Source organism: Strix uralensis, chromosome 2 (assembly GCF_047716275.1).
Source record: "Strix uralensis isolate ZFMK-TIS-50842 chromosome 2, bStrUra1, whole genome shotgun sequence".
NCBI classification, from domain to species: domain Eukaryota; kingdom Metazoa; phylum Chordata; class Aves; order Strigiformes; family Strigidae; genus Strix; species Strix uralensis.
This window is the reverse complement of record NC_133973.1, coordinates 7,963,662-7,988,068: the sequence shown is the minus strand read 5'-3', so window position 1 is coordinate 7,988,068 and position 24,407 is coordinate 7,963,662. Positions and strand designations below refer to the sequence as shown.

The 24,407-nt window shown below is 52.4% G+C and overlaps 2 protein-coding genes across 3 annotated transcripts; both read right to left on the bottom strand.

Annotated features, from left to right (window-relative positions):
• Positions 1-416: 416 nt before the first annotated feature.
• GNB3 (G protein subunit beta 3) lies at positions 417-10,993 on the bottom strand. The gene is made up of 11 exons (XM_074854998.1): positions 10,736-10,993; positions 6,163-6,264; positions 5,548-5,586; positions 5,270-5,376; positions 5,095-5,158; positions 4,817-4,979; positions 4,647-4,713; positions 3,528-3,729; positions 2,143-2,359; positions 1,079-1,310; positions 417-971 (listed from the first exon to the last, which is right to left on the bottom strand). The coding sequence occupies exons 2-10, from the start codon at positions 6,217-6,219 to the stop codon at positions 1,204-1,206; spliced, it is 1,023 nt and encodes a 340-aa protein (XP_074711099.1). The 5' UTR covers positions 6,220-6,264; positions 10,736-10,993; the 3' UTR covers positions 417-971; positions 1,079-1,203.
• A 1,508-nt stretch (positions 10,994-12,501) lies between these two features.
• Positions 12,502-23,522, bottom strand: P3H3 (prolyl 3-hydroxylase 3). Of its 2 annotated transcripts, none has more exons than XM_074854733.1 (15): positions 23,048-23,522; positions 22,632-22,784; positions 21,724-21,910; positions 21,465-21,596; positions 20,425-20,558; positions 20,059-20,148; positions 19,666-19,718; positions 19,401-19,459; positions 18,112-18,236; positions 17,892-17,987; positions 16,761-16,911; positions 16,469-16,586; positions 13,991-14,066; positions 13,446-13,586; positions 12,502-13,156 (listed from the first exon to the last, which is right to left on the bottom strand). In XM_074854733.1, the coding sequence occupies exons 1-15, from the start codon at positions 23,465-23,467 to the stop codon at positions 12,959-12,961; spliced, it is 2,133 nt and encodes a 710-aa protein (XP_074710834.1). In that variant the 5' UTR covers positions 23,468-23,522; the 3' UTR covers positions 12,502-12,958. The 2 variants fall into 2 exon arrangements, with proteins under 2 accessions (XP_074710834.1, XP_074710844.1); XM_074854743.1 differs by having other exon boundaries at positions 22,632-22,724.
• Between the last annotated feature and the right edge of the window lie 885 nt (positions 23,523-24,407).

The window sequence follows — 24,407 nt, the reverse complement described above, 5'->3', positions numbered from 1 at the left end:
TGGGATCCAGAATAGGATGAGATGGTATTATCTTGACCTTTTGTTGATAAGTCACTACACCTTGTCGACCTTCAACTCTCCCTAGCAGAGTCTTGGGACCTCAGGATGTCGCTTTGAGCCAAGAAGTGGAATAGGGGCTGAATATAATGGCTGTGTCCTGTAATTGAGCTCAAATCTCCAAGGTTTGCAAGGAAGTGTTTTCAGCTCTTTATCCCAATTACAGCAGCAAGCCTTGGGACTAACAGCCTCTTCTCAACTAAAGCATAGGTGAGGAACACCCTCCCCTGGGGTCTTTGAGGCAGAGCAAGGCCTGCAGATGAGCAAGTTCTCTGGGTGGGGTCTGCAGGCAGTATTCACAGAAGAGTTATGTTTGCAGTAGCTCATAGCAATGCTGGAAAGAACACAGCCTGCAGTGCTTATGCGAGCTTTCTTTATTTGCCTGGGCTATGAAAATCTATAAAAGCTTGAAATCAGGGGCTGATGGCTACTGGTTAGACAGGGTTACCACACAACACAGGAATGAGGCAGAAAGAGAAGGAACAGCAAGAAGCAGACAATAAGAGTAAATATAATATTTCCTAGTATTCTGGTAGCTCTGAGGGCTACTTTTCCCCCATTTATGCATAGATAAGACTTAAGCTAAGTCCTCCCCAATGGAAAATGAGCCCAATTTACACTAGCTTTTTTTGTTTGAGGTTGCATGATAGAAATCTCAAACCCAGCATGTTTCTGAGGTGGTCTGCAGGGATATAGGACAGCTGCACAGAGAGCCTAGATAGAGCTCAATCAGGGACAGAGCTTGGTCAGGGACAGGAGTGTTGGATGAGGGTCCTGCAAAGGATGGGTGTCAATGTGGGCAGAGGTCTTTGAAGGAAGATGCAGGGTGTCTGAACTGTACTGTAATGTCCTGAGACATAATAGGCAGTGTTTTGCAGATCTTCAAGGCTGCATGAAGCTGGAAACTGCTGGGCCTGTTTAGAGGTGGAGAGAAGGGCTAGCATGTGAGCTCCTGCTTCCCAGCTCCCCCTGCTCCCCCTCCCCGACCTCTCCCTTTCAGTGGGAGACCCCTACAAGTGACCTGTGTCTAGAGACAAGCGGGAGTGGTAGGTAGGCATTTCTGTTGTGCTCAGCTGGTGATGCTGTTTGCATGGGCTCAGGCTGTGGGCCGTGCTTCTGCTGCTCTTTCCCTCTCTGCTGCAGTCCTCAGTTCCAAATCTTGAGGAAGCTGTCCCAGGAGCCGGTGGCAACGGCCATGCCGTCTGCTGTCACCCCCAGGCAGCTCACTCTGTTGTCATGGCCAGAAAGGATTCCTATGGGGGGGAAAGAAGAGAGGTCAGAAAAATAAGTGAGGCCTGGGAGAGATGAAGGTGTTGACCACGCTGAGGATATGCATCGTAGGCTGTGTACCTACACCCCTGTGTATCGTGCTGCCTGTTTCTGCACAACGTGTTACGATCAGTATGTGGCTAATAAAAACAAACATGCCGAAGAAGTTTTGTGCCACCACTCAAGGGACTGGCCGAAGAACAATATGCTTGGGAAGGTCTGGCTAGCTGAATCCTCACACAACTGCTATCACCCTGGAGCAATGGTAGGACTAAGAAAGGATAACATCCTTGATAAGACAGAAACACCAATGTCACTGGTGGGTTGCATTATAAACTTTCAGAGGCTAGGGGCCACATCTGAAAGAAAAATGGCACTTGGGTGTATTCTGTGTACAAGCATCACAGAGTATCCAGAGGTGTTGGATGGAAGCCCAGGTTCATGCTCAGCTTGGTGCCTGGCCACCAAGCGGCACCGTGAGTAGCTGGAACTGGCAAACTGCACAGGCTAGGAGAAAGCAGGAAATACTACTGGTGTTTGTGAGCAGTTTTAGCTAATAGGAACCTTAATGCTCTTTTCCCCCTTGAAACAATGTTGTTTAAAGGTTTGGCTTCCTTAATGTTAAAAACAATAGTTCTTCTATACAAAAGAGAGTTATACTAGTTATGGTGTACTCCTTAAGTGCAAGGAAGCTTTGTTGGGTTTCAGTCAGTATAAGATGTGTCCATTTTAGAAAAAATAAAAGCCTTTTCCTTGCCTTGACAGGGACAGAAGACCTTTCAGGGACTGAAAGAGGTACCTCCGGGAGCCACTCACCCACACGCTCTGCTTTCAGGGAGTCCCAGATGTTGCAGTTGAAGTCATCATATCCAGCAAGCAAGAGGCGCCCGCTGCGGGAGAAGGCGACTGATGTGATTCCACAGATGATGCTCTCATGAGAGTACACTACAAGCTCCTGGTCTGCCCGGAGGTCAAAGAGGCGACAAGTGGCATCGTCTGAGCCGGTGCAGATGGCTTCACTGCTAGGGAAGAACTGAGGAGGGCACACACCAGATTTTAATCAGGCCATGCCTTACAGATTTCCCCAACTCTTTGCCTCCCTGCTAACAACCAGGAAGCCACAGAGGTTGGGAAACCCAGCGGGACAAGACACTGGATCGTAAAAGTTGAGTCTGCTGAATGGGGAGACTGATGCTTCTCCTAACATCTAGTAAACTCCTTCCACCTCAAGAAAGCAAATGACCTAGGGGCCAGAGCTATTGCAAGATGCCCCAGTGCTTGAGGAAGGATTATTGTCTCGCACTCCAGCTGTTAGTTCGGGGTTTGACAAGTGTCCGCCCGTTATCCCCCAGATGGGGTCTGGCATGGTTCAGAGCTACAAGAGCCTTCCTCTGTCTGACCACCATACCTCTACCTTCTCATACACACTCCTTTTCTGTGTCCTTGCTCCGAGGAGCAAGAAAGAGCTCCTCGGGAGCAGGTATGGCAGAAGACCATATGGCACCAGGGGAAACTACAGGACAGGTGAGAAAAGCTGTACTAATTGAAGTCAGTGGAGGGTGGTTCAAGCAAGCAGACACGGCAGGAAGACGGTAAAATCATTTGGCTAGTGGCATGGGATTAAACTGATACGTTTCTTGTCCTGCCACCTCTAGGGCTCTGCTTTGAATCCTTGCCTCTGAGGGACATACTTGCTCCCAAAAGTCTGTGCTGCCTCCTGTGAAGACTGCACCTTCAGAGGATCTCTCTCTGACCCCAAGTTCCCACCTCTGTCATCTGGAGCTGACCAGGACCCTCAGCTGAGTTAGGTATTCCTGCTGCCTCACCTGTGTCTTGCTCCAGGGCTCCTGGGGCACGCCTGAACCATGGTTCCCAACACCTGCTATGAGCAAAGCTGCACCAGCACCTGTATTAGGGTGCTGAGCTCCACAGACCACGCTGTGCTGGCTGAGTCCAAGCAGTGCTTTGAGTCAGACCTAGATGCTTTGGTGCTCTGGACCCTGGGAAGAGCCAGCCCTTAAACTTCAGTGAACTCAGACCCTCCCTGCTTCAGGCTGGATCATGGGGCCAGGGTCTCCTGAGACCCTTGTTCCCCACACAACTCTTGACAGCTTCTTTCAGCCTTGTCCCAGGACTGTTTCAGAGCTGGTCCACCCTCCATTTTCCTTGCCTCCCCACCACTGTGCAGACAACATACATACACAGATGGCATTGATATCGGACTCGTGCCCTGAGAAGGTCTGACGGCAGGTGCCTTCCCGCACATCCCACAGTTTGGCAGTAGCGTCACAAGCCCCAGAGATGAAGAGTTTGAAGTCTGGGGAGACAGCCAAGCTCATACAGTCTCCGGTGTGACCCAGGAACACAGTCTTCTGCTGCCCTGTCTCAATGTCCCAGAGAGCGCTGCAGGAGAGGAGAGAACTTCTCAGAGCCAGCCCAGGCAGGACAGGCTGACAGCTGGGCTGAAGAGCCGTCCCACTCGCAAACAAAAGGAGGGAAGCCACGGACCTGGCTACAGCATGAGAAAATGGGTGAGAGTATCGCTGGAGTCAGCTGTATACAACAGGAGATATCTTCACAGCTGTTGCTGGTCATACCTTTACCAAAGCAGAGTTAGACTAAGGCTAAGGGTGAGGTTTGACCATATTCCCATAACTGCAACAGTTGAAGGGAATACTGAGAGGAGGTAAGAGGGACCCAGAGGCTCAAAAAGGTGTGCTGCACCCACGCCCATAGGATGCACAGGCCATGTTCACTGGGATCCCACGTTACAGCCAGGCAAACAATCCCTGTGTAGCCTTGATCTCTGATGGAAATGCCACATCCTGACTTGTCCTCGGTCAAGAGGTTCTTCCAAAGCAGGTGTTGGGATGGGGTGGGAGTGAATAAAGACTTGGCACTGCTCAGAGTCAGCACAGCGAGACCTGAGAGCCAGGAACCAAAGGATCCAGGCACTGGCTTTGCAGGTGTCCCTTGCACAGTGAGCAAGATCTGAGAAGTGGAGCGTGTGTGTGGGCTCCACATAATTTATGATGTTTTCTGTCCTGGGGTAAATGACATTGTGCTTTGTGAGAGCTGACAACATGGTCCCTACTGCTTCACCAGTAGACCTGCATCTTGATCTGACCTCAACTGGGAAAAGAAGAATCTGTTCTGACAAGGGAGGAAGAATGGATCTGGCTTCCTAAGGTGCTCTGTGTAGGAGTAATTCATCCTTAGATTGTGGACTGCTGCAGAGCAAAAGGACTGCGCTTGATGACGTGTGCTCTGCCTCTAAGAGCCATAGGTGATGTCACTAGGGTGCAGAAGATAACACTCACCATGTGGTATCTCCAGAGCTAGTCACAATATTGTTATCATCAAGGAACCGGCAGCAGGAGAGGTAACCTGGGAAGTGGGAACAAGCAAATATGAGAAACAGGGCAGGGCTAGAAGAGTGAGGTTTGGAAGCAGCAGGCACCCAGGTGGCAGGCGGGCAACACACACACACCTGTATGGGCTGAGAGCTCCCTGCTGACTTTGACATTGCCTTCCCGAGTCTTGAGGCTGTAGATGGAGCACATGTTGTCAAGGCCCCCACAGGCCACAAAATTGCCTGAGGGGGCATAGGCACAGGTCATGACCCAGGAAGAACGCAAAGGGATGGCATGAACCTGGGAGAACAAAAAAATGTGTCGGCACTCTGGCAGCACAGAGAGCACAGCAGGGGTGCTAGCTCCAAGGGGACCCACTCCCACACCCTGCTTGCTGCAGTCCTCTCAGTCCTACCTTGTTGGTTGTGTATGTGTCCCACACAATCAGTTTCCCATCTTGTGAGGCACTGACCAGAAGTCTGTGAGGGAGGAACAAGACCATGTTAGTAGCTCTCTTCCCATCAGAGTCGTCTTGCCCTTCACACCCCTGTGCTGTCCTGCACCCAGCAAGTCAGCAGCATCTCTCTCACTTGGAGTCCGTGGACCAGTGCATGGCGTAGATCTTGGCCAGGTGCCCACGCAGGGTCCTTCGGGTCCGCATCTGGATGCGGCCAACAACCTCCACTCCAGTCACAATCTGAGGAAAGAGTGGGGGAAGAGAAAGAATTAATTTTGGACTAGCAGGAGCTTTATTGCTGCCCACATCTCTGCCTCCTAACTGTGCTTCCCAATCAGAGAAAGTCCCCCTTGGAGTGGTGCTACCTGACCCCTACACATACTCACCTGCCCTGCCAGCACTGCCCCTTACCTGAGCAAGCGTTGTGTCTGCACACGCTTTCCGGGCATCCTGGAGAAGAGACAAGAGCAGATGAGATGGGAAAAAAGCTGTGTGATGAAGGCAATGGCAAGTGAAATTCAGGGGCACAACCTGGGGGCTGCCAGAAGTAGGAACTGTGGCTTTGCTCTGTTTGGATTGTGGCCAGCACAGGGGGATCCTGGTCTGTGACTAGGGCACCTTGGCACCAGTCAGACATCAGGAAGGTGAGCCAAAACTGCTCAGCATCCAGTTCCTCATGCTACACCCTTTCCATGGATCCTCCTACCTGGCAGAACACCAGTTGCCTCCCAGAGAGAGGAGGTCCTGGGGTCACACTACACTCTTTGGCCCCCTGCAGACACAGTGCCGGTGGCCACTTCCTTACCATTGCAGTGGCCCCTCTTCTCTCCCTCCCCCTCCCCTTCTTCCCCCACCATGCTATGAAGATCTCCCTTAGCACTTAAATAAAGGGCTGTGCAGAACTGCAGAGGGCTCCAAGGATGTAGGTGGAGAAAGCTCAACTCCAAGTTGTGGCTGAGGAGGAGAACTTGGACGTGGGGTGGGTAGACACTCTCTCAGCAGTTTCACGACTGCTGCCAGCATTACCGCAATCTGCTTCTTCAGCTGCTCAGCCTCCTGCTTCATCTGTTCCATTTCCCCCATCTTTCTGACCTAGGGGTGGCTCCTCCACGTGGGGCAGCCTTGATTCTGGGGAGACAAACCAAGGGAGAGGTGTGAGGTAGAAAGGGCACTAATATGACTGCTCAGTTAGGCACATGCAGGCAGCTCTGATAAAGGCTTAGCAACCATTTCTTGGCTGAATGCTTGGTAATGTTGTGCTGTATCTGGTCAAAGTCCTTAGCATTTGGGAAGATCGTACTGGGCCTGATCAAAGGTCCATTTGGTCTTGTGTCCTGCTTACGTGTACACTGGGAAGCTGAAGACCTCCAGAGCCTCTTGCTGAGATTCTGGCCACACTTGTTCCCTTACCTCTTTATTTTTAACCCCTCCATTCCAAGCCCTACCAAGTGTTGGGTCCTCTTCGTCAGCTTCTCCCTGTCCATGCATAGCTAAGCTGTCCATCTCAGCTCCAGGAGGAGGAAACAATGCGGGGAGCCCAGTGCCTATTTCCTATCATTTTTTCTAGGCAAAGCAGCACCAGGCAGTGCCTTTGACCATCAAGGAAATCTGAGGGCTGCTGAGGTGCTCTGTCAGGGTTCCCTTCTAGTTTCCCATCCAAAAAAGAAAAAAAAAAAAAAAAAAGGTAGATGCCTAGGGAAGAATCTGAGAAAAACATAAACAGATAGTGGTATTTCTCCTACTTTCCTAGCCCTGGCTTTTCACTGATGTCCAAAGCTAGAGGCAGCATTACTGTACACAAGTCCTTGGTGGATTTTCTCTTCTATGCCTTTGTCCTCACAATTTCTGTGCTCATGTCAAAGTTTAGTACCCTCCGTACCCCATGGTGATGAGTTCTACAGCTTAGTGGCAGGCTCTGCAAAGAAGTTCCTGGTTCTGCTACTCCCCAGTGGCACTAGTTCCACTTGGTGGTCTCTAGCTTTTGAGTTGGAAGAACTAGCAAATAACTGGCCTCTATTCACCTCAGCATCACTTGGTGATCTTTGTCATCCATCTCTCTTCCAGACTGCAGAACACACTTAAGTCATTCCTCCCGTGTAAGCCGTTACATCCTATTACCTCTGTTGTTCTCTAAGCCCTTTTCAGTTGTTTACAGAGGATAGATGATATGTTTTTGCAGAGAGAGCAGTGAACCAGAACTGAAATCCATATTCAAGATACACGTGCACCATAGGATTATACAGCATCTCTGTTTTGTTCTCTCTTTCTTGTTACGTGCACTTAAAACTTCTCCAGTGATTCTAACATCTCCCACTCTTATTGACAAATCTGCTCTTTCATTGCCTCAGTCTTTCTCTGGGTCGGTGTGAGTGTCCAGATGTGCTCCAGGTGTGGTTCATCATTAGAACCAGCGCTTTGTCCCAAGGACAAGAAATGCTCCGGCAGCATCTGCAGAATTTCTCTTGGTCCCTGCGGGTCACATCGCCTCCATTTCCCTCTGGCCTGTTGCCTGAAGGCCTTGTCTCTTCCAGCCAGTGGGGCTTTGGGTCCTTCCATGCCAGGCTGTGGGCAAGGTCATGCAGATAGGTCCCAAGTCCTACCTCTGCTCTCTGCTTTGTAGAGCTCTCTGCATTTTCCTCCAGAATCCCTTCCCCTGAATGTCTCCGTGGCTTTCTTTGAGTGAGTTTCTGCTCGGTCAATGACTCCTGCAGCAGGGCTTTGAGTGCAGGAAAGACAGGGAGATATAGGTTTCCGATAGCTACTGGGAGGCATGAGCTTATCCCAGAGGGAGGCTATTTCAGGCTGTACTTTGCAGAAAAAGATTTGTACCTGCTGCCTACAAGCCTGAACGGAGCCACAGTACTGCTGCCTCTTCCCTGCTCCCTGCCCGTGCACTGGACGTGGCTGCTGGCCCATTCTGCTGGCCCCAGTGCACGGTGAGGGAGCAGGATTGGAGCCCAGGGCTACACTGTCAGAGCCTGGAGGCATGTGCCGCAGCAGTGGCCTGGGCCCTTCTCACTGTTTTTTTTTTCTTATCTCATGTTGACAGATGAGGGGGTTCCTTGCAGGAAGGGGCTGGGCACCCCACGCCATCTCTTAGCTAACTGACAAAGTGGGGAGATGCTGGGGAAGGCCTTGCACATTTTGGTAGGAAGCTGCACATCCTCCTTATCTTGTGGCGTTTGCCTCTCGACCTTGGTGTACAGTCAAGCTGTGGAGACTGTGACCAGCTCTGGTCACCAGAACTTCCTCTGGTCAACCTGAACTTCCAGCCACCCTATGGAGACCAGCCCTACCACTGTAGTCCACACCTTCCCCTTTCTCAGTTTTCCCTAGGACTGATCCTACCTCCCCTCCAATCTTTGGATTGTTCCTTCTGGATTTCTCCTTCCAGTCTCCTCTGCTTGGTCCTCAAGCTCTCCAGGCTGTTATTTCACTCACCTTTGGCTATCTGAGATCATTGTCCACCCACCTGCCCTAATCTGTCTTTGTGGACTTTTGGTTTTGCCCACCCAGACCTGCATGGAGATGGGAGCCTTGTTCTCTCTTCCAATTTCTGCCCTAGATGAAGCAGGCTGCACACGTCCTCCTCGTTACCCATCAGATCCCCAGTCTTCCTTGCATCTCTCCTGCTTTTTTACCATTGTCTTTCCTTCCCTGGGTGTTTCTCTCTCCACTCTTGCACTAGCGTGGGAGCACCAGTTCACAGGCATCTGCTCTGTGAAGTCACACAACCAGATGAGGGGCTTTTGGAGCCGGTTGGCAGATCAAAGGGCAGAGGGATGATGTTGAGGACGGATAAAAAGGACTAAATATAGACAAGGTGCAGCTTAGGTTCAGGACTCTGTCCAAACCCTTAAATCCCTTTGAGGGAACACTCTAAATGAAGTTAAGAATTGTTCTCAGCCTTGGAAGGACAAGGAGCCACTGATGAGCAATAGTAATAACTCCAGCTTTGCCTGTCACCCTCACCCGTCATGTCCCAGTGCAATTTGTGGAGAGTGAGTTGCCTGGTCCCCAGGGGAGCACAGCTGCCTCCCAGGAGGACCGTGGCTGTGCAAAAGAGCAGCTTGTCATGGTCATGTAAATTTAGGACAGGAAATGGAGGAACCAAATCGGGAAAGAACAGAGGAGAGGGGAATGGAGTTTGGAGTCTGGCCAAGGCACTTTCCTGCCACGACCAGCAGGACCTTAGGGATGCACATTTCTTGTGGATGCACAGATCAGCTCACGGTTGCTCATGGTAGCTGCCCAGCCTGGTTTTAATGGGAAAGGCACATGCTCGGTGCTTTCTGGAAGTAAGGGCTCTCTCAGCCGGATGCTAAGCAGTAGAGGAAACCAAGTCCTCAGGCACCTTTGAAAAAGCAATTTACCACCCCAGCATTGCAAAGAGCTACTGACAGGAGGACCTTGGCACCAGTACTGGTCCAGAGCTGTGCTTCCTACAAGCATCACTACAGCCAAACAGCCTGGGCTTAGTCATTTCATGCCAGTCCTCTTCTGAGCTCTGCCTTGGCTGTGCTCAACCAGTTCACAGTTCCTGGCTTTTGAAATCATGTTTCATTTCTTCTGCTCTCCAACATGACAGTTCTTTCTTTCCTGCCTTTTCTGACAAACTTGCTGGAGGCACCTGCTGTAGCACTCCTGTCTGTGGGCAACCAGACCAATCCTGAGCCCTTGGGTGGGTGCTTGTAGAAGACCACACACCTCTACTGTGGTGAGAGGCTGAGGGGGGGGTCTGGAATCATCCGCCTCCTGCCTTTTGCTGCCGCATCATGGCTTTTCAGGGCAGTGGCTATGTCCTTTGCACCATGCCATGGTGGGGGCCCAGCCTGCACCCCCAGGGGCTGTCCTACCAAGCCACCTGCATCACTCCCCTGTGGAGATTGGGGTGCAAGTGGGGGGTGGGAGGAAAGGGGAGGTGAACCTCCTTATTTCCTATCCTCCAGGTAGCTTCCCCCACACTGGGGAGGGAGTGGTCCCTCTGTGAGATGCTGGGAGAGGGCTGTAAATAGAAAAAGGAAAGGTGCAGGAGGGAGAACTGAGTATTAACAGGCAGCATCCTTGAGTCTCTGTGTAATCCCTGGCTGGCCATGCACACTTGCCCTGGTGACCCTGGGCTCCTTGCAGAGCCGGATGCAGAGATGATCCCCCTCTCCTGCGACGGAGATCAAAGGCCATGGTAAAATTACCCTGCTCTGCTTCTTGCTTTCTGAGGGCTCCTTCTCCGTCCAGAAAAACAGCCAGCTGCAAAGAGGTGTGCACAGGGGCACACTGGGTGTGCAGGACTGTGTATGGGTAGCGAGTGCCAGGTCCCCCAGCAGGGGCTTTAGCCTCCTGTTCCAGCCTGGAAACTGGTGAGATTTACCCGCCAAGGGGAGAACAGGCAACCCATCCCAGCGCAATGCCCCTCATCATCGTAAAAACATCTCAGCGCTGACCCCAAATCCTTCCACACCATGATCTTCCCTCCCACATCCTCTGATGGAATCAGTTCCTGTACAAAGACTCCCCACAGAATTACACCGAGAAACTCAGGGTCCCAAGTGCCAGGCTCACCAAGGTGACCTCAGGCATCGCAAGAAGGCAGCATCCTTACCGAGATCTGTAGAGTGAGGTGGGTTGCAGTTCCCCCTGGACGGGGCCCTCACAGCCTGCCTCCCCTGCTGAGAATGAGTCCCCACCGGCCAGAAGCCCCTTGTCCCTCTGCGGTCTCCAGTCAGTCCTGTCTGTCCAACCAGTGAGTCCCTTGCTGCCTCTGCTCCTCAGCCTCTCCCAGGACTGATCTCCCCATGGGGAGTTGGAAGGCTGTGGACGGGAGGGGCCAGGGGAGGGCTGATTCCAGGAGCAGCGTCAGGCAAATTAAATCAGACACCAGAGACTTGGGAAAATCGGATTGGGACGTAATGCAAAGCAGGTGGATGGGGAGGGGTGAAAAGAGAGTAGCACGCTGCTCCTGGAGGGAAAGAAAACATCACAGGCAGATTTGACTCCCTCCGTTTATATCAGCAACAAACTAATAAAGTGAAGATTAGCCAGGAAAGGCTAGGATTATCAGCCACTGGGGCAGGGCTTGCTGCACCTCAGAGTCCATGGGAATTCCCATTTTCCCGGGAACAGCATGCCACTTGTGTCCTGGGCAGGGCAGGAGGAGGGATGGTGTCACCCTGTCAAGGGAAAACCAATGGCAAGGCCGGGGTCACACGCTCTCCGGCAGCAAACTGGGCTCTGCATGGAGAAAACAGAATGGGGCACAGGGGCCAGGGGTGGCAAAAAGCTTTGGTGGCGTGCCTTTTGCCAGCCACTTTAGTGGGATGCTGCGAGGGGATTATCTTGGCCTCAATCTCTTTTAATCTCTCCTGCAGCTTTGGCCCAAGCCTGAGATAAATACCTTTTAACGGATCTCATCTGACGTCAGGAGGCCATCAGTCTAATCACCCAGGCCACCTCTGGGCAAAGCAAGCGGGAGATGTGGACACTGGCTCCTTACCCCCCAACACGTCCTCGTCAAGCAGGAACCACCCAGCGCCCCCACATAAATCATCGGGATGGACGTGTGAGGGCTGGGATGTGGTGGACCTCTCGCCAGGGAGAGGGAATTTGAAATGCACACATGAAATTGTCTTTTTCCTGCAACTCCGGGAAGGACGTGAGGCAAAAAGGGTTGCTGATGTGGGTTTCCCAAGCTGGTGTATTAAGGACGTGCTGGGATTCAGACTGAGGAAAGATTTCCCTTTCCATGGAGCAGGGGCCCTGTATCGTTCACCCACCTCTTCCATCACTGGCCCTGGCCCTACAGATTTCTTCCGTCTGCAGTGTAGTTGGGGTCTCCCTGCACAGCTCTCATCAAGGCCTGTGTGTGTCATGACCACAGATTGATCTCTGGCCCTAATGCTTCCCAGGAGAAGGGTCACTGCTCTTTTTGATACTCTGTATCCATCCCATTCAATTCCTGTTTGGCTACAATATAATCCCATCTCAAGACACTAATCTGGGCAGTGACAGGAGATTGTCTTTGTATCAGGGTGGAAAATGATAAACAAAATATCTCTTCTGAGTTCAGGGGCAATTTGGTGCACGGAGAGGAAAAAAAAAAAAAAAAGAAGAGAGGCCTTGCTGCAGGGAAACGTGAGCGTACAGTGCTTTTTCTGAAAGGCACTCCCCACGCTTGCCAGGGGTTAGTCATGGCAGAGCTGACTTTCTCTCTTGCTCTCCCTTATTGGAAGTAGCTGCCATCTGGGCAAACACTTTGTTTTCTTTCACTGAGGGCTCAATCTCCTTCCATCATTTGTTAATTAAATTTCCATCAGCAATGAGTGTGCATGTCTCCCTCCTGGCATACAGACTCAAGCTTCCACCAACATCTGTGTCCAGCATTTTGTTTTTATTCCATATATTCACAGTCGCCCACCTTCCCCCTCTCAGACCAGTTGTGAGGTTCTGGAGTTTGCAGGTGCCTAGGAAGTTCAGAGGCCTGAACACGAGACAGCCTTTGCTGAAAGAACCCAGGCTCCTCCTCCCCCTCTCAGATTTGACCCTGGATGACCAAGAAGCTGGCACTGAGAGGAATGGGGTGAGGAGACCCTACCTTCTCCTTTCTGAGTGGCACAAACACGTTGGTGAGGCAGTGAAGAAAGTTCCTAGTGTCACTGACTTTAATACTCTGTCTCTACTCCCATTTTTCAGCTGCTGGGATGTCACAGAGAAGAAAGCGGCATCCCTCCCCATCACTACAGCTCTAACATGCTAATACACTGGTCCAGGCCTCTGCGGTCCCGGTGCCAGTGGTGTGTGCCAGTCCTGCCCCCGGGGCTCCGCGTACTCAGAGCTCATCTCTGGCACGCAGCTCCTTGGGGTGCTGCGTCCTGTCCGAGCCAGGCTTCTGTCTCCGGCTTGTGGGCCTGGCTCCACTGTTGGGAACGGGAGGCTCTGAGGAGGATCTGCCGCTGCGATCAGCCCCATGACGGTCTCCTCCATCAGACCAGTCCTGCTCCATCAGCTCCTCTGCCTTCACCCGTTCCTGCAGCCACGGAGACAGAGATGATGTGAACCCCTCCCTGTCAGGGTCTTGGCTCTGCTCGCAGGGGCTGACAAGACACACCTCATCTTTTACCACGTCCATACAACCCCCCCAGAGCCCACTGTGTCTTGCAGGACCCATCACAGACTGGCCCCTCCACCTTGTCAGAGGACAACCCCCAGCTGCTGCACTAGGTCCTGCCCCGTGGCAAAGCCCACGAGCCACTCCTTGGGGGGATTCGATCTAGCTTGGAGGTACTGCTATCCGTTTGTCCAGCACAGTTCTTTACCTGCTCAGCATGCTCCTGGGAGTGCGTGTACCAGAGAGCGATGGCGCAGCGCCTTCCGCGGCTCACTGCCCACACGCCGTGGGGATTCTCCTTGCCAGAGCTGAAGGCTACTAGCCTGCCACACTTGGGATGCACCTCAGCCTGCCAGGAGAGAGAGAAGAGACAATGAAGTCAGCAGCAGCCCCCTGCTCTGGGGTACACAGTCCTTCCACAGACAACACGCTGCCTCTCAGAACGTGGAACGGCAGAGGAGCGCGAGGCATCCACTGTCAGTCTAGGAGCAAGGGAGAGAATCACAGGGGCAACACAGGTCACAGACACAGGCTGGAAGGGCCTGAAACATCCCAGATAGGAAGGAGTTAACCTCTCCTCTGTCTGAGATTTGCCTCAATTTGCCTTTAGCTGTCCCTATTTGAATCTGCCACAGCACCAGCACTGGATTGTTTTTGGAGTGGTGGGATCCAATAACGAACTGGGTTTCCTCCCACCCAGGCTAAGTCTCACCCTTGATCCTCTCTCCTTCTTTAGGCCAGTCCCAGACTTACCGTGACAGTCACAGTGTCCATTTCAGTGAAGAAAAGGCCCCCACCTTGGAAGTCATCATTGAGGTAGAGAATGCCACTGTGGATGGAAAGAAAGAGGATATATGGATGCAAATCTCACTCCTCCCCACACTCCTTGTCACAGGAGGCTGTGGATAGCACAGGTTCAAAAAGCAAGCAGACCAGTTACCAGGAGAATCCATTTGGTGTGTTAAATACAGCAGTGCCTAGCTCAGGGCAGCTCCTGAGCTGCAAGCTGCAGGAGGCTCGGAGAGTATGCCAGGGAGTTAACTCTACACGCTTGTTCTGTTTTGGTTTGGTTTGGTTTTAATCCTCTGCAGCAGCAATCTGTGGCACCCCTGTGACAACACCCTGGGCTAGCCAGACCTTGGTTCTGACCTGGCATGACGTTGTTTATGTTTTAAGATTGGGAATAATTCAAAGCCTGTAAGAGGAGACTGATCAGCAAAGAAAGCCACGTCTTAAGAGTCAAGGAATTTCAGGGTAACATAAGAATGGTCAAAAAGAGGCTCAGTGCATGCAGAAAAGAAAATTAAACCAATAAATTTCTTTAGCAATGTTAGACAAAGAGAAGCAGTGAGGCCACTGTGCAATGTGGGTAAGACCACAGTCAACTAAGTGAAAGAATGGACCACGAACTACTCAAGTTCCCCTTGATATTCAATTAAGCTGACAGAAAACATCAGAGGAACAAGAGAGGCTCATTAACGGGACTGGGAGAAAGAAATAGAAATCAGCAATGTGGCTGCTGAAGCAAAACATTAAGGACATAAGGACAGTGAGATTACCAACCCTGAAACCCAGGAAGTTATAGCTCTTCTGCCATAGGGTTTTAATAAAACTGTGAAGCCAGGGTGGTAACGAGACTGGAGAAAAACAAGAATAGCTCTCACACACACAAAGGGGCAGGAGGGTAGCAATAATGGTTGAAGCATAAAGAGGCTGTTACCCTGACCCCAGTAGTCTGCAGGGCTTTAGACTCCATTTGTGTGGAGAAGGATAATTGAAGGACAAGAGGTAAATGGAAAACAGTCTTAAAATGTAACATGGGGGTCCTAAAAGCAGATTGGGCCAGCCACGCAATCTTTGACGAAACAGTTGATTTCCCAGGGAAGGACAACACGCTCGATCTCAGCAGTTTGGACTGTGGTAGAAGTACTCAGAACGGTGCTACTAGAGAATTTACTGATGAACAGAGAAGGTGAAGAAGAGCACGTGAACAGCACACAGTGACAAGTGCACCAAAAGGAGCACTGCTCGCCTGGAGGAGGGTCACTGGGACTCTTGGACACTCGGGTCTGATCCTGTTCAATAGTTTCATTAATGACCACAGCACAAATACACAAAAGAGATCCAGGAAGTTTGGAGCACAGGGACCTCTTTCAAAAAGGACACTGGAAGAGCTCAGCCCTTGTGAGCTGGTTGATCAATCACAATTCACTCTGCAAGAGGACAGGAATACTCCTGGAAATAGCTTAGTGGCATAAATCCCAGGAAGATATTTTAACAGATGTTCAAGCAGAAGTCAGAGAAGCCCACTACCCAGGGAGGAAAGAGGTGACAGAACAGCCTTCCCATGGGAGGGACGGAGATCTAACCAGTTACATGACAGAGCCTGGTAACTTTACAGTCTGACCACACCGAGTCAACGTCTGTATCAGAAGGGAAATGGATGCAGTGATACTGGAAATCCCTCCAAGTCCCACACCCTTACCATAGGCTGCTCAGAAAAGATTTCTGCTCAGGGTACAGCTACCACTCAAAGAAAAGGCAAATAAGATTTCTGGATGCCCAGGGTTCGGATGGTAAATAGGAGGAATCAGCTGTAGTCAACTGACCTCATTCGGCTGCAGTGTGCAACAACTGTCACCATCTTTAAAACATATTTCAGGTTCTTTCAGAAAAGAGTAACAAAACCTGCCACCAGCTGGAAAAAAGCTCTCACATGGAATGGAAAAACCCAACACAAAGTATTGGCAGTGAATCTTGACAGAGATGAACGGAGACAATAGTCACCAAAGTACACTGACTGCTCAAACAAAGGAAATCCAAGGAGCTTGGTTCACCCTCTCCTGAAATGCATGGAAGACTGTGAAAGATGGAACTTGATTAGAAGAAACAGGCTGTCGTAAGGGCTGGCAGCGGACTGTAGTACTGTGGTAGACCCACAAGACAACAATTTGGTGTCATGGTTCTAGTCTGTGCAGCCTCCCAGCCTTGTTCTGCTCTCTGTTAATGCTGGCTGTGAGGAGGGAAGAGGGAGAAGGGGCCAATCTTCTTCCCAGCCTAGGGAAGGTGTTTCACACCTCATTCTGAAGCCCCCGATGCAGCTTTCTGCCTGATGCTACAGTCCTGGCTGGCTTTGAGACAGGTTTTTATGAGGTGAGCTCATCCCCTGATGGGGCAGGGGAGACATTCAGATCTCTGCATGATCTAACGCAGGTCCCCTCCTTCTCTTACCTGTAGTCCCTGTACACGTAGGCAGGCGGTTCTCTCCAGCACTCTTGGCCCTCAGGATCCAAGAGACAATTATCAGCATGGACAGGATGACTAAGGTCCATGCGACCTTCCTGCTCCCCTGAAAAGGAAAGTTACAAAAAGAGAATATGGGCATTTTCAGTTTCAAGAAAGAATAAGGCAGAGATAAAGGGGCACAGTGAGAGTAAAGGGAAGAGAGTCTCCCGAGAGCATGTGGCTGGGACTGAGGAGACTCTCCAGAAGACAGGGACTAATAGGGTGAAAGATTCTTTACCGTCTACAGCCGTGCGGCACACAAGGTGTGTAAATGAGAAATGGAGTTTCTTTCCAGGAGTAAAATAGGACTCTATGATTTTCCGTGATTTCTCACTGGCCTGGAGAAGCAATTTGGCGTCTCTCCAGTCCACGTCCCCATTCTGGGCCAGCTAGAAGTGAAAAACAAGCCTGTTAGAATACTCACACACAAAAACACCCTAAGAAATTATACACGTACACAGTACGGAAGAAGAGACATGTGTAAAGTCCTGTGGTCACACATGTAAGAAAAGAAGACGTTTTCTCATGTAAATGTAAGTCAGGAGTACACCTGTACAGCACAGCAATTCTTTCCTACTCAGCACATGAAGCCACATCTGGAACACAGCTTCATTTTGGGTCCCCCAGTACACAAGGGACACTAGCAAACTGGAGTCCTCAGTGAAAGGTCTTAAGATGGCAGGGGTGTTCCAGCACATGACTTAGAAAAAGGGGCTGAAGAAGCTGGGTTTCTTCAGCCTAGAGAAGAGAAGGCTAAAGAAGGATCTAACCACAGTCTCCTTAAAAGGGGGTTATAGAGAAGATGGAGCCAGTCTCTTCTCAGAGGGACACACTGGAAAGACAAGATGCAACAGGCGAAAGCTGCAGCAAGGGAACTTTTGGCTAGATATGAAGAAAAATTTCTTCCCTCTGAGAGTGGTACAGCACTGAAACAGGTGCTCAGAGAGGCTGGGAAATCTCCACCCTTGAAGATATTCAGGACTTGCCTGTGCAAAGGCTTGAGGGATCTTATCTAGCTTTGGAGTTCACCATGCTCTGAGCAGCGGGTTGGACTAGAGATCTCCAGAGGCTCCTTCCACCTTAATTTATTCTCCAATTCTACGCTAAGCATGTCTGTAAGACTGCCACACAGGGACAAGCAGCAATCCCAAAACCCTGTCTCACAGGAGAGAGAGCACTTGTCAAGCTCTCTATGTACAACATGCCTCATGATCACGGAGGAAGAGGGTCAGGGGAGACTGCACATGTGCTTGTGAGGCAGATAACACACCCACGACCCCATCCAGAGTGCACTTCACAGAGAAAAATGCTCAGGTGGCAACCACTCTTTCTGGACAATTAAGGCTGTGGAAGACTCACGGTCACTTACCTGCACGGCTTTCAAAACAGTTAACCCTTCAAACCTCTCATGTGGGGTGTGAGGTGACCGTCTCGCCCGGTAGCCATCTCCTGCTTCTCCTGCTGCCTGGAACAGAAGGATACAGATGACACACATTAGGCTGCCATCTCTCCTCCATAGAAACACTACAACTCTGCCTGCTGAGGAAGAAAGTACACACACAGGATCTCCTACAAGACCCAGGCCTCACCTTTGTCAGCCGGAGAAGGTCCTTACACTCAGACTCTGTCAGCACTCTGTCAAACACAACCCTCTGGGTTCCATTCATCCGGCGGGAATCCATCGTGACAGCAATGCCCTCAAAAGGCAAAGGACCTGTTGAAAAGCAAATACAGATAGGCATCACCAAGCTTTCGACAAGAAGTCCTCAAACACCAACCCCCAGCCTGGATAAGGAAGTGGAGAGACACTATACATTCTCAGAAGACAGGACAGTTCCCCAGAAGTGCCCATTCATTGCAGACCTGGGCCACTTGCACCCCTCACATGCTTGAGGAGAACCAGAGCATCAGCTGGGGAAGCTGGCCTACAGCGAGTGCTTCAGGAGCCAGCAGAAACTTGGGGCTTGGTGGGAGAGCAGCAGGGAGCTGGGGAAAGTTGAGTGCACTGTGGATCGCAGCAGCAGAACAGGTCCAGCCTACTGGGGTGAGGCTCTGGAGAAAAGAAGCAGGTAAACACCTCCATCAACCCTCCTTTCGAGCACACATCTTACGCCAGAATTATCTCCAGTGAATCTTTCTACTTCCTTCAGCCCCAAAGAGAAGCAATGGGTATCAATTGGTGATTTGATCTTTGGCCTTTCCCCACCCCCCCCTCTGACCTCTGGGGGGTCAGGAATGCCAAGGCACTGAGGCCCTCAGAATGATCTGCTCTCCCATGTGCCACAGCAGAGAACCACTTGGGTTGACATCAAGCAAAACTCCAGGACAGAGCTCTGCAAGAGGCTGTGTGTCCACACATAAGAATAGAGGGCCAGCAAGAACATGGGACTCTGCGCTTCAGTCTATAGCATTCAGCCACAAACCCTTTGGACTTGTGTTTTTCAGGGAAAGACTTGCCTAAGCCAAATAGTCTGTTTCCAGTTTCCATTTCCCCCTCCCCTCTCCTTGTCCCCTTCAGAAAAACGTTGTTTGAAGTCAGGCTGGTGGAGTTGAACCAGGTATGGTGTAGACACTCCTGACACACTGAACAGGGATCTGCACGTCCACAGGCTTGTCACGTGTTCAGGCACCACTGCTCTCAGCTTCTCCAGCCACAGTGCTCTTTGAGTTCCCATCCCAGAGATGTACGCAGTGAGATTTTGCAAGATTACACATGCATCAAAGAGGGAGAAAAGAAACAGTGAGAAGACTTGCTGAGCCATTCGAGTCAGTCTGCATCTATGCTAGCATTCAAATGTCTGAGGATGGAAGAAAAGACAGCACTTAGCCTAAGCCTGGCTGAGTGCATCCAAGTCCTTCTTCAAGCTCTTTTACTCACCCCTCTTCTCTCTCTCTTCTATATCGAGAGTTTCCTGCTTTTGCTTCTCCTGATCCTCTCTCGGGAGCAACGGAAAAAACAGAGACCAGGGCTGTCAGTACACAGAGCTATGCTTAACCATCCTCTGTGGTAGCATTTCACACCCTTGCTGTTCCTGTACTGCCCATTCCTCAGTAGCTATTACTTGTTCCACCCCTGTCAGTCCAATCCCATCCTCTACTTCCAACACTTATATTTCAGTCCTAGTTGACTTGGCCAACCTTACCTGTGTTTCTCCTTTAGGTTTTCAGGAATCACCTCATCTGGAGTCCAAAGATCCTGTAGGAACAAATGCAGACGGTTCAGTACACAACAAACTTCTCCCACATGGGATCATGTCAAACAGCCAGTTCCTTGTCCCGCTTCTCCAGCGAATATCAGACCCATGGTTCTGGACTGGTTCTGACAACAGCCACACTGGGCTGATGTATATGGTTACAGCAGCAATTTCAAACTAACTTCAGTCCTGGAGTGGCAGAAAGACCTTAAAGATCCACCTCATAAGGACTCGGAGGTCCTTCTCATCAGCATCTGATCCTTTCTGGATCATGTGCTGCTGAAGTGAATTCTGGCAACTGTCTTGGTGAAATCAGGGCAGGAAGATAACACTGTTACTTACAGGGTCATTAAAAGTTCCTCCTAGATGCTCCACTGCGTAATAAATCAACTTCTTCTCCATCAAAGATCTCTGCACATAATGTTGAATACTCTAAGGAAGCAAAGAGGCTGTCAAACCACCACCCCACAAAAGACAACCCCATCCCTGCCCAGGGCAGAAACCTGCCCCAACACACTGCTGTGCACTATGAAAGCCCAGTTCTGTCCTGAGGGGACCCTGTCTGGTAAACTCAGGCTCCAGTTTCTTCAGTGCTGGGCTTGGCACACATCCGCAGTGAAACATCTTCCCCTTTTTGTCTCCTGGACTGTGATCTTGTCATATGGGACAGGGGAGGGGCAAAAAGTACAGACCTGGGGTTGTAACTACCTCTCTGGCTGTGACATCAGTGTCCCCTCCCAGTTGTGTGCGATACTGTTTCATTTTCTCCAACATTGGCTCATCCGTGGGATAGAAGAGCAAGTAGGAAGCAGCACATTCAGCAGCCAGTGCCTGGTTCCCAACTTGGGCAAGGAAAGAACAAACAGAAATGTCTTTGAAAGACTCAACATTAGCAGCAAATGTGTATAGGCTGGCTGCATGCAACGCCCCGGTCGGGATCTGGCAGTAGGAGGCCTTACAGAGTACAGATCAATCAACCCCCGCCTAGCTGGGCCTCTACCCAATGATGGGCAGAGAATACAGGGAATGAGACCAGTGAAAAATGCGCCCACTTTGAATACTTATTGGGAGCTTGTTCAGAGGAGACAGAGACAGAAGAAGTATATTTGGAAGAAAGTCGGTCCCACCTCCCTCACCCAACAGACACGATGAGGGGTCTGGAGGCTTCTTTGAGATACACGTTTTACCAACGGTCTGACTGAGGAGATGAGAGACAGCTGGGTCAGACTGGGAAGGAGCAGAGGTATCCAAGAGAAGAGCTGAGGGACGTGTGAAAGTGACAGGGTGACAGGATGACCAATGTCATGACAGGCCATCAGTTCAGCGAGGGCAGGCAGGGCTGACTCAGAAGGAACACCTCTGTCGAGATAAGATGCACACGCACACTCGAGATAGGAAGCAGGGGCTGGTCTGGAGCCACGTACTGAAAAGGAGGGTATAAAATACACAGCAGATAGCTGGAGCAAGGCCTTGAAATGGAGAGTGCTGGAGGAAAGAAGTGGGAACGGCCACACATTAGAGAAGGTGCACACAGAGGCTGAAGTGGACTACAAGGGGCCTCTCCCAAGGTGGCCATAGGGTTGAGCAAGAGAAGAGAGGTTCTGGGAAGAGTCAGGGGGCAGAAGGGGGTAGAGAGAAGCAGAGCTGAGGTCAGTGTGCCACTTCTCCCCATGACATGCTGCCCTCTAGGTCCAGAGGCAAGTTTAGGGGTGCCACAGCATAACCCGCTGGGTTGTGGCTTTGCTCACCTTGATCATAGGCAAACTGCAGTAAATCGAGATGAGAGGGTATGAAATCTTCTGTGGCAGAAATCCGTCCTGGCTTTGTGGCAATTTCAAGGACGCACTGCTGTCTGCACTTCAAAACCTGAATATAATGGGCTGCAAGAGAGAGGAGCAAGAAAGGCAGTAGCTCACACTTCTGCCAGACAGGAGTGCTGGGAAACGGGGCATGTCCAGTGTGGGGAGCATGGCCTTCCTACCCAACCCTCTGTGCCTCTAATGCTACCTGCAACGGCTTCGTACAGGCCAGGTTGCATCTCCTCCTCCTCGTCCTCATCCTCCCAAGGCCCTTCACACAGGGCACGACACTCTTCCAGTGCTGACAGCGCCTCTGTGAGTGACTCCTCCAGCCTGGCCACAGCCTGCGGGTACTGATCTGCATCGTAGTGCTGCACCCCAGACTCATATGCTTCCTGCGAAGGACAGATCCAAGTCCCTCATCAGTGTGGGTGACACCAAAGGACGCCCCGAGACTTCGAGTCGCTGACAGGGTAGTGCTGGCATCTAGGGGCCTGGCTGATTATGCACAGCCCACCCTGCAGTGACAGGGAATCTTCTGGACTTAAGCCAAATACATTTCTCAAAGGCCCTGCAGCCTGCCGTTAACTGTCACCAGAAAGTCTCTGTGTCATCCCTGCAATGGCTTGTCTTCACTGTGAACAGAAGGCTTCAGGGAGACCTTCCTGCAGCCCTTCAAATATAAAGGGGGCTTATAAGAAAGACTGAGCGAGGCTTTTGACAGCCAAGGACAGGGCAAGGGGCAATGGTTTTAAAGTGAAAGAGGGTACATTTAGATTGGAGATAGGGAAGACATTTGTTACGATGAGGGTGGTGAGATACTGGAGCAGGTTGTCCAGAGAAGTCGGGGATGCCCCATCACTGGAAGTGTTTAAGGTCAGGTTGGACAGGGCTTTGAGCAACCGAATCTAGTGAAAGATGTCCCTGCCTGCGGCAGGGGGTGGGACTAGATGATTTTTAAAGGCCCCTTCCGGCCTAAAGCATTCTGTGATTCTGTGTACTGGGTGCTGGCCTCAAGCCATGGCCCGTGTGTGGAAACAGCTCAGGGTCCCAGACTGGTCCCCCGGGTGGGATAAGAGCTGCTGACGCTGGGCTCCGCACCGAACGAACCCTCACCCAGTGCGGTGTGGCCTCCAGGTCGCGGAAGTTGTCTGACTTCACCCCTGACATCCGCCGGTACTTCTCTATGTCCTCCCGCATTTGGAGGTGCTGGGGATTAGCCACGAAGAAGGTGTGAGCGGCGGACACGGCCTGATCCAGCTTCTTCAGCTGTGGAGAAAAGGCAGCCAGCGCCCGTCACGCTCCCCGCAGGGTCCCCTTTTTCCACAGCCACCCCTCACCCCAGCTGCTCCCGGGACTCCTGTGCTCCGGCTGCCCCGACGGCCCCTGTCCCCTCAGCGGGCCGGGAGAGCCCTGTGCTGCCAGCGGCGGCCCTCCGCTCTGCCCGGGGGCGCCCGCTCCCAGCCCCCGGGGTGCGGTGGGGGTTGCCCCGCCCCGGGGTGTCCCTGCCCGCCGGCGGGGCCGGTCCCCACCTGGAAGAAGGCCACTTGGAGGTAGTTGTAGGGCTCCCTCTGCTCGAAGTCGCGGCGGATGGCGCGGCTGGCGCGGTGGGCCGAGGGCGCGGCGCCCAGGCGCAGCCCCAGGCAGTGCTGCAGGCAGTCGGCGCGCTGCAGCACCCGGCCGAAGAGGGCGGCCTCCCAGGGCCCAGCCCCCGGCGGCCCGCCGAGGAAGGCGGCCTCCCGGCGGCAGGCGCTGCGGCAGCCGCGGCGGGCCGCCCGCAGCCCCGCGTAGCTGTGGAGGGCTCGCTGCAGCAGCTCGGCCGCCCGCGCCCAGTCCCGGGCGAAGTACGCCCGCACCCCGTCCGCGTACAGCAGGTCGTAGGGGACCAGGCGGCCCGGCGACGTGGCGGCAGCGGCGGCGGCGGCGAGGAGGAGGCAGAGGAGGGAGGCCATGGCCGAGCCGCCGGCGGAGAGCAGGAGCAGAGGGGGCTCCGGGGCGGGCGGGCGGTCTGGCGGGCCCTGGGCTAGGCCCACCCCGGGGGCCGGGCCGCGGTGGGCGGGTGGGCGGGCAGCTCGGCGTCCCGGCGGGGGAGCGGGGGACAGGGCCGCTGCCGGGGGCAGGGCACGGGCGGGAGCGGGTCCAGCTGCGCCGGCTGAGCCCTGCCAGCACTTGGCGGGAGCCTGGGCCAGCCCGGGGCTGGTCCCGCGGGGGCCGGCTGAGCCCCGGCAAACTTGCCGTCTGATGTGGCCCTTCACAGGATCATCTGGGTTGGATAAGACCTTGAAGATCATCCAGTCCTACCGTTAACCTCACACTGACCGTTCTCAACTGGCCCAGCACTAACCCTCCCCGTGGTGCGGGTCACCCGCACCCCTCCAGCCAGACGCCTCCTAAGAGGTCATGGTTAATCGGTCAGAATCCACGCCGGGGACGAGGCATGCTTTGACAGTCCGTAGACCAAGTCCCATCACGTGGAGAAGTGCTTTGGAGGGGAAGGGCTACCTCTCCCTCACAGCCCTGCCAAACCTTCGCCTGTGGCTGGGACTACAGCCAGCACCGGCCAGGAGACGGTCCATCTCCCACACGCTACCTCTGCACCTCCCTTCCAAGAGTTTTGCGCGGGACAGGAGCCTGCTCCAGACCTCACCGCTCCCAGCTTCAGCGGCGTGGGCAGTCAGGGACCTTTTGCCTGGAAGGCTCTGCCAGCTTTCCTGTTTGGGTGAGAAGTTTGGGCCGTCGTGTTTCACACAAAGTTTGCGCTGGAATCAACCGGTTTGCACCAGTGACATGAGATGTTACAGGTCAGGGCCTTTTTGGAGAGAATTGTTTTCAAGCCTGGGGTTGCCTCAAAGCAGTACCTCCTGCTGAGCGATATTAGAAAGGACAGCGGCC